Source organism: Phocoena phocoena, chromosome X (genome assembly GCF_963924675.1).
Source record: "Phocoena phocoena chromosome X, mPhoPho1.1, whole genome shotgun sequence".
In the NCBI taxonomy this organism is placed as follows: domain Eukaryota; kingdom Metazoa; phylum Chordata; class Mammalia; order Artiodactyla; family Phocoenidae; genus Phocoena; species Phocoena phocoena.
In genome coordinates this window covers 45176097-45187339 of record NC_089240.1, presented here as the reverse complement: position 1 = coordinate 45187339, position 11243 = coordinate 45176097, and the positions used below count along the sequence as shown (strand labels likewise).

At 49.6% G+C, this 11243-nt stretch overlaps 1 protein-coding gene across 1 annotated transcript; it reads right to left on the bottom strand.

Annotated features, from left to right (window-relative positions):
- Positions 1–3284: 3284 nt before the first annotated feature.
- On the bottom strand, positions 3285–10099 carry MAGED1 (MAGE family member D1). The gene is made up of 13 exons (XM_065900373.1): positions 9974–10099; positions 9370–9443; positions 7931–8659; positions 6601–7269; positions 6405–6468; positions 6109–6188; positions 5789–5880; positions 5483–5562; positions 5349–5391; positions 5014–5076; positions 4326–4440; positions 3706–4091; positions 3285–3496 (listed from the first exon to the last, which is right to left on the bottom strand). Exons 2-12 carry the CDS (start codon positions 9412–9414, stop codon positions 3714–3716), a joined length of 2358 nt encoding a protein of 785 aa, XP_065756445.1. The 5' UTR covers positions 9415–9443; positions 9974–10099; the 3' UTR covers positions 3285–3496; positions 3706–3713.
- Between the last annotated feature and the right edge of the window lie 1144 nt (positions 10100–11243).

The window sequence follows — 11243 nt, the reverse complement described above, 5'->3', positions numbered from 1 at the left end:
AAGCCAATCACCACACTTTTTTAGTTTTAAAATGTCCCTTGATCGGAAGCAAGTCTGCATAAAATTTCACAACTATGGATAAAACATTCTGTAAGATCACAGATGGTGGTACTGACAGAAGTACTGCAGGCAGTGAAGGCAAATCCATGTCTAGAATACTCACTTATTCCAGAGAAATTATAAAGCCAACTAACTCCTCCATGATATAATGGCTCCAAATTAATTAACTTACCCCCAGGTACCTGGCTGGTCCCCTTGAGATTGATATGTAACAGGAATTCAGTACAGTGTTGACAAGTTGGGCATTCAGCAGCGGGGGTGGTCACATCAGCCTTTGTAAAGTGAAACCATATTGCTGAGGTCATGTATTAGCCTCTGTTCATGCCACCATGACCACTTTCTACAGGTGCCCATTAAGGAAGCACAGGAGTGTCTGAGAAAAGAGGTTTACTGACCTCCACTGAATGGGTCATATTGCCCACCTGATTACTGAAAGCATATTGGTGTGAGCGGTCACATCTAACACTAATAGTCTCATGCTCCTGACTGGTTCCAAGAAGTCCATATACCACTTCCTTAGATCTGTTTTGTGTCCATTTTCCCAAATGTCCTCATTCAAAATCTCTGCTAATTAGGATGAACCATTATCCCTGGACTTAGATCTGGATGCAATAGCCTATATATTCATATTATATATATATATATATATATATATATATATATATATATATATATATATATATATTTCCAAAGGGTGCAATGGCAAGGAGTGTGTGTAGATGTTGGATAAGTGAACTTCAGTAAATATTAGTTAAAGTAAAAATAATTTTTTAACTTTTTATTCTGATAAGACTCACAAAAAAGTTGCAAGGATAGTAAAAAGAATTCCCATATACACTTAACCTAGATTCTCCAATGTAAGTATTTTACTATATTTGTGTTATTCTCCTTGTCTCTCACACTCTATACACACATACATGTGGACACAAATTTTAAAATATTTTGAGAGTAAGTTACAAACACATTCTCTTACAGAAAACAGTAGAATAATCAAAATCAGACCACTAACATTGATACTAACAGACCACTAACTGACCTTATTCAGATTTTGCCAACTGTCCAAATTGCACCAGAATTTCATGAGCAGTGAAGGGAAGGAATCAAATCTCTTCTGGGGTATGAATAGGGCAGATGGTGTACTGAAGTCTGGATTAGGGTTCAATCCACAGGGATGGAGCTAAGGGGGCTTCCATAGGCATTGGGCCTCCTCTGCCAGCTCCAGGCCCCAATGATACCACCCTCCTCTTTCTTCAGGCTTCCTAGAACTCCCTTGTGATCTTCCACACCTCTGATGTTGCCATAACCGCATAGTTCTGGAAATAAACTTTACCTGGGACTGGTCCCAAGGCAGAGGCCCCAGGACTCTTCCACCACTTTAGCACCTAACACAGCTAGGAGGATCCACAGAGCTCCATTGTTATTATTAGGTTTCTGTCTCATAGACACGAGCTGGGGAGGGGTGCAAAAATCATCTCTTGTCATCTCTCATTCCCATTGACAACTGGGCAAGGGAGGCTCAGAGAAGTCTGAGACTATTAGGGGCAGAGCTGGGGGGATACCCCATTCCTGTCTCTTAGGCCTAGTGTCTTCCCCTGACATCACACAAGTGGTCTAAATTCCCCTCCCTAAAGGGCAGTCACAGTCTGCGCACAGCGTGGAGCTGGGGGTGTGGGTGGTGACGGGTGGAGGAGGGAATGACACCTCAGGGAAGACCTGTGCTTACCCGGGTGGCTTATGGATGAACGGGTTGTTCTTTTCTGAGGCTGCAAAGTGGAGTCCATCTACCTGAACATGGAGGCTGTAAACACACATCGGGAGAAGCCTGAGGTAGGTGAGGGACTCTGTGGCCTAAGCTGGCACGCGGTGAAAGCACCCTCCCCTGCAGAAAGGCAGCCCCAGTCCCACAGAGCTTGGGTGTTTCCACCAACAGGTAGAATAACCAGCACCCAGAAATGCAGGAACCACAGCCCAGACCCGAGGCACCATAGACACGCACAGCTAGAGCAACCCTGCCTAAAAGGTCTCTCTGGCTGAGGTTCCCCCAGGCTTGCCTGAGAAGAGGGTCAGGATCCAGGCCTGGCTGAAAGAGGGGAGCCTGGCAGTAAGGACAAGAGGCAGGGAGGGGCAGGGGCTCCACACTGCTGGCTGCTTCCTGCTAATACTGGGTTCTCTCCTCTCAGAATGTGAACGTCACCCGGGAAACTGTGGAAGCCCTGGACACTGTCCCTGCCCACTACTGAGCCCTTCCCAGATCAAATTGCCTTTGCTCCTGCTTTCTTCTACCGCAGGAGCTCCTGCGTCTGCCCTTGCCCATATGCTCAGGTAACACTAAGCCTCTGAGGAAGTTATGGCCTCTAAGTTGATCCTCAGCGAGAGAGCTCTGCTTCCAGCAAGACCTCAGCAGCTCAAGCTATCCCTGTTCACAGTCATAGCCGAAAGACTGTCTGGCTCTGCATGGAGCTTTGTCTTACTTTCTCAATTCTTGTTCCCTGAGCAACAAATGTTCCTCTTTCTCCCTGCAGGAGGGGGAGAAGTGGCCATTGTGAGGCCTCCTTCACTATGCATAAGAACTTGTCTCTGTGATGAGGCCCTGTTCCTGTGGGGGTGGGGATTGTGAAGGCTTTCTAGAGGCAGATTCCTGGGCAGCATTTCCAGAAGTAAGGGGCACCAGTGGGACTGACCCTTTATGAGCAATATGACTAGGGGTATGAGATCTTCCTTCTCACACAGGAAACTCTGGCACCTGGCTCATCATGTTCTCTGCTCCTATTCCTGCCCCCATCCTGGGGTCATTTCACTTTCCACATGGATAATATAACCAACACCCTGGAGTCCCCAGAACATTATCTCCAGGAACAGTTATCTCCCCTTACCTTCAACTACCCACTCTCCGAACTTTATTATTATTACCTGGAGTTCTACCTCCTCCGTCTTCTTAAATGCAACTGTCTGACCGCCTACACCCTCTCTCATTATTTCATCTTTCAATGTCACTTCAAAACACCTAGCAGCATATCTATCACATATGAGTCACATCAGTGATATTTAATACCATACTTTTTTTTAGACCTCATTAGCATTCGTGTTCATCAATCACTCCTTTGTTTCCCTATCCATTAGTCAGAAAGCTGATCTGCCCTTCAAGCTAGAACTGAGGCCCCATCTCTCCCATATAAACATGTTGATCTCTCCCTAAACACAGAAAAAACAGGGAGCATATCTAATTCACTTTGCAGTTTCAACGTTTATTTCTGATACCAAAACTTGACAGCACACAAGGGGGGGAAGAAAGCAATAGACAAGGAACAGCAAATAAATTTATCTTGCATGCCACTTTCAGTCAACAGGATGTGGCTCTCTAGATAGCTGTGTTTAGAAGGATTCTGAGGCTTCAGCCTCACTCAGGGGAAAGACTATTGCAACTGATTAGCAATATCTGTGAACATAAAAAAGAAAAAAAATGTAAAAGTCAATGCTATATACCAAATAGTAAGGAACATAAATAACAAATACTGCTTCCACATACTTCCCTCTGCTCCCCACCACGTGTTTCCTATGACTCCCAGCTAGAGCACATAAATACATTCCCATGAATTCTGTATCTCCCAATGACCCTAAGTGCCCAGTCCAAAGTGATATACCTACCCAACATCTCACTCAACCCAGAAGAAACCGATGGCACCAAAGTTGGCAGCAAAGTTGGCACTGGCTGTACCACCAGGGCCAATAATGGGGCCAGCGAAGGTCTGAGGAAATCTGGAGCGAGCATTCTGGTGGTATCTGGCCCAGAAGGTAAATGGGATTCTGGACCAGGGATCTCCAAAATCTCCTTCCTCGTCCCAGGTCAGCAGCTCAAACTCAATGTCATCCCAGCTCCAGGGCCCAGATACGGCCTCATCTCCAATCCCCATGCGGGTTCTTGCCTCAGCCCGGGCCTCGGCCTCAGCTGCAGCAGCATCCAGAGCATCCAAGGCCTCATCTGCGGCCTCCATGAACTGCGCAGTCCAGTCACGAGGGTCTCTCTTCTGAACCTGAGATGAGGAATAGAAAATAAAACCCATAATAGTATTAGTTAATATTTATGAAGCACCTACTATATATTTAGCACCCTACTTTGTGCTATTGTTTATGTAGTAACAACAAATACCACCAATAATGTGGTACCTACCGTGTGCGATACCTAAAATCTCATTCCTGCTCTGGAATTTTCCCAGTCAGTCATAGTTCATCCCTTAACCTATCGAGTCTTGCAGTTCCTCTATTACCTCTGCAATGAATCGCAGCACTTTCATCTTGCTAGTCTCATGGTAGGAACGGAGGCCCCAGAGGAACTCATACTCAGGAGGGTTGCTGTTGGGCACTCGTCTGTAGTCTAGATACCTTAGAAAGAGGAGAAAGGCCTTTGTTTCTACCCAGGCAGAATGATAGTCCATCAATGCATAATAATCTGAGATTCTGACATCCCAGATTTCAGGTAGCAACTCCCCCCAGTCTCATTCCTAAACACAGATTTACCCTCTAATAATCAGGCCTTTGAATTCCTGTGCCAGTGCTTCTACACAAAGCAGTCACCTAGGCCTGGAGGGTGGCTTGAGTAGGGTCATAGAAAGGACAACACTTAATTTCACCCCCTCTGTCACAGCTCTAGCTCCAAGTGCTTATAATCTTGTCATTGAATCACAGATAGGCCCATTGCAAAGCCTCAGCTAAGCTCAGCCTTTGGAATATCTACTGTGGGCATGGTGGACAGGCTCCACTTGCAAGATCACTATACTGCAGGAAAATCCAACCACAAAGAGCATACTCAATAAATACTCCTGCGTATATATGTGTGTGTATATGCATAGGTATAGGTATAGTTAGTATAAGAAATGAGCATGGAAAGGGCTTTCTGAGGCTGACCAGCACACAGAATTCATGAAGACCAGACAAAGCTGCTTAGGCATCACTTACTTTTGCTTTACAAACTCGTAAGTGAGAAGTTTTCTCAGATCTCCAAGGAGGGGATGTCTTACCCTGATAGTAACAACAACAAAAAAAAGGGATCCATAATCACACACTATGACATTGCCCAAAGGAAAGAAAAGAGTTTTCCAGCACAGAGGTCAGAGACAAGAGAAGAGGCAGAGAGGTCAGGACTATTTCCCCATCCACCCAGGTCACATCCTTGGGCTCTGTACCTCCCCAAACCAATTCCCTTAGACCACCAGGGTGATGCAATCCTGGGACCATCCTCTGTTGCCAAAGGATGATATAAACAGGCAAGAGATGAGAGAGCCCAATCATACCCAGGACGCAGTCCCATCTTGCGTAGTGCCTCCCAGAGGACAGCTGCAATGGGAGGCAAGGGGAGACAAGGGACGGAAAATGAGCATGGAAAACAGGCGGTAGCCAACCCCCAGCTGCTGGCCCAGCCACTCACCTTCACTGGCACGGTTGCCATTCATAAAGATGACACCCAAAATCACTAAGAGGAGACCCAGCTTGGGTGTGTCTTTGGTCCTAAAGAAGTACAAAAAGAATATATTTTCAGCAGTCATTTGCATGAGACACCCCAGGCAGCTTACCCATCTAGCTTCCCCAGTATTCCTCAGCTAGGGGATAATTCTACCCCAGGTCTGCCCATGACCTGCTATGTGACCCTGAATCCTGGACCCTGGCCTACTCGAAACTCCAGGAAAAAAGCATCACTGAGAAAGGCAATGTTCCACCTCCTTTCCCATCTTACGTTCCCAGTATGCCAGCCAGGGACTCAGGGGTACTGATGAGAATATACAGGTGTTCTTCCTTGTCAATTTCCTTCAGCTGAATTCCAAATTTCTACAGGGACAAGAAAACAGACTATGAAATTACAAAATCTAGCATAAGCTACCCCCACTCAGTACTACCCACACTTATCTACTCCTTCGCCTCCCTGTGAGATTTGCCCTAAACTCCCAGTAGGAATCCCATGAATCTTTTTAATCAAGACTTTCCCATGATATCTATCAAAAACAAAAACCAAAAACCCTTTCCCCATCATTCTGTTCCTCAGGGCTGCCTTCTCACCTTCTCCAGGACAAAGCATGCGCGTTCAATGATTTCTGGATACACATCAGTGTATTCACGGATGATATCCCTCAGCATTTCTGTAGGAGAGAGGAGGGAGCACCTGAGCTGAGCAAGGACCACAGAGCTGCGACCTCTTTGCCAGCCTTGCCCAGGGGAGCACAGTCAGTGAAAAAGGAAGACTCAACCATGGAAGGACGGGATTGAAGAGGAGGGGACATATAAGCAAAGAGATGTCCACAGAGCACGGGGTGAGGGGAAGAGCAGAGCTCCAGGAGAGGGCACTGGATACCTACCTGAGCGCTTGATGGGCACCTTTGTGTAATCTTTAAGCATCAGGTACTTGACCAACTTATTCGCCTGGGAGGGAAAAAGGAAATCATTAAAGTTATAAGATATTTACAGAACACTTGGTTGAATTATAGATGGAAAGACAACAATGAAAAGAGCAAGGGGTGGGGGGAGAAGTGACTGGGGAGTTACAGTTCTTACTCTTTCCTGAAGAAGGGCCACATCTCGGGGCTGTGAGGCACCCAGGTTCTGTGAGGCACGCGAGTTGGGAGAGGGGCGCAGGTTTGGTGAGGGGCGCAGGTTCTGCCAGTCAGGTGGAACTGGCCAATCAGTGGGGATCCAGTCAGGTGGGAGCGGCCAGTCAGTGGGAAGTGGCCAATCGGGTGGCAGTGGCCAATCAGGGGGTAGTGGCCAGTCGGGAGGGCCTTGCCAATCTGGAGGACCCTGCCAGCCTGGTGGAGTCTGCCATCCAGGTGGAGTCTGCCATCCAGGTGGATTCTGCCAGGCCAATGGGTTTGGCCAGACAACTGGACCAGGCCAGACAATGGGGTTCGGCCAGATCACAGGGTTCTGCCAGATCACTGGGTTTGGCCAGATCACTGGGTTCTGCCAAGCAACTGGGTTTTGCCAGGCTGGTGGGGTCTGCCTAGCTGGGGGGCTCTGACGTGCTGGTGGGGTCTGCCTGGCTGGCTGGTTTTGCCAGCCTGATGGGTTCTGCCAAGCCAATGGGGTCTGCCAGAGCACATTGGGGGGTGCGCCAGGTGGGCTCTGAGTGGTAACTGGAACCGGTGCAGACCTCCAGGTCCCTGGAGCCAGTGGGGCCCGCCTCTGATCCCCACTGCTGCTCTCTTCCACATTCAAGTTATTAATCTGCATCATCAGAGAAAAGGAAGGTCAGGGTCACCAACTGTTTCTATGTCCTCACCATATCTATTCCAGGAAGGCCCCCTAAAACCCTCACCTGTAGTGACAGCCTGACCCACTAGCCAATGGTCACCCTGAGTCCTGGGCTTGTCTTTCACTGTCTTCCAGGCAGGAGTTTCATCTCTGAACCAGGCCAGGAGCAACCCAAGGGTGGGGCCTGAGGCTTCTCCTCTTCCCATGTCCACCACTGGCTCTGCTTGTACCACCCTGGACAAATCACTCAAGTCACTTCACCTCTCTGGGACTTAGTTTCCTTCTCATAAAACTGAAACTATGATCCCTAGCCGGTATGAGGTACCTTGAAGATTTAGTGAGTGAGATAACCTGTGTGAATGTGTCTAGGCCAAGACATAACACATGGTGGCTACTTTCAAAACGTAAAGTGAATTACATACAGGCTGTATATATTATGTGTCCATGTCTCCTCTCCCCATTAGTCTGTGGACACTCAGAGAACAGGAATTAACACTTTCACCTTTATCATCCCCTACAACCTAGTCAAATACAGACAGTTGCATATATTGTTTTGTTTTGTTTAGAACAAATGAACAACCTCAGAGAAGAAAAGAGAGCGCCCAAAGCAAAGTGGAACTAGCAGGGATCTCACCTTGCGGGTCCTCTTGCCCCGAATTATAGTCCTGGACTCCAGATTCTGAGCCTGGGAACCATCTGCTGATGTCTGTGCAGCTGCACCATCAGATTCACAGATACCTGGGCATGGGTCAGCCTCTATGTCAGCCTGGGAAGTGGCTATCTTGGCTTGGTTAACATTCTGGGTCTGGGTATCAGCTACTGGGGCCTTAGTGGTATCATTCCAAGCCCTGAAGGCTGTTTTGGGCTGAGTGCTGACCATCTCACTGGCACTGAGAGACTGAGAGAAATTGTAGGTGGCATTTGGGCCCACCGTAGTAGTGGTATTCTGGGCCTTAAAGGCCATCTCCGACTTGTTGGCAGTTAACTCACTGGTGGTTGCTGCCTGGGAAAAATCATAGGCAGCATTTGGGCCCTTTTGGGGGGCATTCTGGGACTTAAAGGCTGCTGTAGGCGGTGTGTTGGGAGTCTCCTTGGCATTAAGAGCCTGAGAGAAATCATAGGCAGCATTTGGGCCTTTTGTGGTGGCATTCTGGGCCTTAAAAGCTGTCTTAGGCTTAGTGGCAGCTGCTAAAGCCTGCATATCAGCCATCTCACTGGCTGTTGGGGACTGTGAACTCTGAGGACTAGCATTCGGTGCGCTGGCAGCTGCTGTGGCCTGGTTGGTAGGCGGAGCCTCTGAGATCTGGATGGCCTCCATCAGGGTCTGCATAAGCAAGGTGCTGTCTTCCACGGAGGCCTCAGCCTGCAAATACAGGGGGAAAAAAATTAAATCTCTGGGTCTGCGAAGTGGGGTTGGGAGGATAGGGGAGAGAACATGCAGGGATGGTGCAGGCGAGCGGTTGGTGCAAAAAGAGGAAGGCTGAGGAAGAGATCTAGCAGCCTGCGTGGATTAAGGGATAACAAAACTTGTGGTAGGGGCTGAGTGGGGCAGGGGCTAAACAAGGGGTGGGGCCAAATGAGGAGAGGGGGCAAAGTGGATGGGGGGTGCTGATCTAGGAGTGAGGTTAGAACAGGGCAATGCAGAGTGAGGTAGGAGCTCAGGAGGAGGAGGCGGAGCAAGAGTGCCGCCTTGAGGAGTTGAGTAGAATAAGGGGGTCGCAGGGGGTGGGGAATGCTGGAGAAAGGGAGGGTGGAGGCGGGAGGTTGGGGGAGGGGGCGGCAGAGAGCTCTACAAGCCTCAGGACTACGGAAAAAAAAGGTTCCTTACCCAACCAGGATTCTCTGGGCAGATTGCCCTGACTACTAACAGGGTCTCCCCTTTCTCTGAGCAGGGACTGATGGCTGAAAAGGGACGACCCCCCCCACCCCGCGCCCTTAAACCATGGGAATTTGAAAAACGACGGAATCTAGGCACCAAGAAGGCAAAATCGGATCCAGGCGTCTGGACAGCCAAAGGGGCCCGGGGGGAACTGTCGGCTAGGGAAATGGTGGGGAGGGGAGTGGAGATCTCACCTGGAAGCCGAGGAGGCCCGCACCACAGTCCATTTTCTGAGACATGGTTCTTGTCCCTCTGGCAAGAGCAGAGCCTGGGGGGTGTGGAGGAGGAGTTGGGCATTATACTACAGAGGGCAAATGCGAAGGAACAAATTTGGGGAGATGGTGGTGTTTGAGGTTTGATTGTGGGGGCGGATGTGGTGCTGAATGTGAGGGGAACGGGCCAGATCGGAGTGCGAAAAGTGAATGGGTGTCCGGATGGAGGTTCTGAATCCCGAGAAGCTACGACGGGGAGAAGCTTCAAATCGGGGTTCAGATAAGAGTTCTGAATCCACTCAGATTGCGTTGGGATTCGCATTTGGGAAATTGAATGGAATTTTCGAATCAGGAGGAATCGTATAACAGTACAGATCGAGGTCGAGAAATCTGTAGAGATTCTGAACGATGGGAGGGGTTCAGAGAGCGAACGGGGATTCTGAATAAGGGAGGTTCAGGTGAGGGGTGTGTGAATCGGGGTTCGGGGAGTGGAAGAGGGATCAGAATCCGGGGTAAAGGGATCGGGATGAAAAATGGGGGGCCCGCACCAGGGGGCAAGATGCCCTGTCTGGGGGCTAATTCTCACCTTGCCTCAGGTCCCAACCCCAACCCCCTCGTTGCCTCCCTTCTTCACGACTCAGAGGATCGGGATTGCAGTGTTCTGCTCTCAGCAGCCGCACCCTCTCCTTGTCCAGGAGAAAATGCCAGCGCGGCAGCTAGGACGACCCCGCCTCTTCGCCTAATATACCACCCACCGCCTCACATGGTTGTACGCATGCGCAAGAACTGACCGACCAAATAAGAGTCCCACCCGTTTCCCCAACAAAAGCTTCGCCTTGAAGGCTATGCTGCGCATGTGCAGCGGGAAGCAGTCCCGCCCCTTTGCCAACACACCACCCCACCACCAACCAGGTGGACAGTTTACAGCGGTCCCTCCCCTTCCTCTATATCCCCTCCCCCAAACAGATGCGCTGTGCCTCTAGATCCCACCCCTTGCCCCACACACCGGCCCCCTACCTTTTCCGCAATGCGTCTCTGTTCTATCCCTCCCTCTCAAGGCCCCTCCTGTCAGGTGGGCATGCAACTCCACCCTCTAGTCTAGCAGCACTTAGGTCACTATTAAGGAGGTCTCTGTGTGGGGTCTCTAATTGCAACAAGTGCTTGGCTCCTGCTAAAAATAAGCTCATCCACTTAGGGGGCCTAGGAAAAGGAATGGCCAGAGAGGATACATTAATGGAGGTAGAAAAAGTCTGTGCCTGTCACGTGACTCTACATGATCTTCCCCCCCACCCAACAGCTTCCAGACTCATAAACATTAGCTTCTTTCCTGCCCTTTTGCAGCTCCAGCTATTTATTTTGTGTGTGGAGGCGGGGAGGAGGGGAGGGAAGGGCACAACGTGTACTTCACAGCACGATCTACGCTGGAGCTTGTTTTCCTCTCACAGCAGCCTTGGGAGGTGGATATCAGCATCTCCATTGTACAGATAAAGACGCTGAGCTAGACATTACATGAACTAGACAAGGACACTGAGCCAGTAAACAGAAAATGCAAAATGTGGGCCTGGGTCTTCCAGACCCTAAAAACCCTTGTTGCACCATCGCTGGCCTGGGGACTGAGGCACCCTCCCTTCTTCAGTTTGAGCAACAGATCCGCCCCACCTCCCCTGCTCTGTCAGCACCTGTCCCAAGCAAGCAAGTGTTCTGTTCCCTGAGACCTAAGCTCATGCTCTGCATCCCAGAGGGCACAGGTGGAAGTCCCCCGCTCCCCCCTCCCCACCTGCTCTACGTGCGTCCATCCCGTTGTGCAAATTGCTCCTTGGGGTCCACTCCCTGCTCCGTCAGGCCTCTTTGCTATG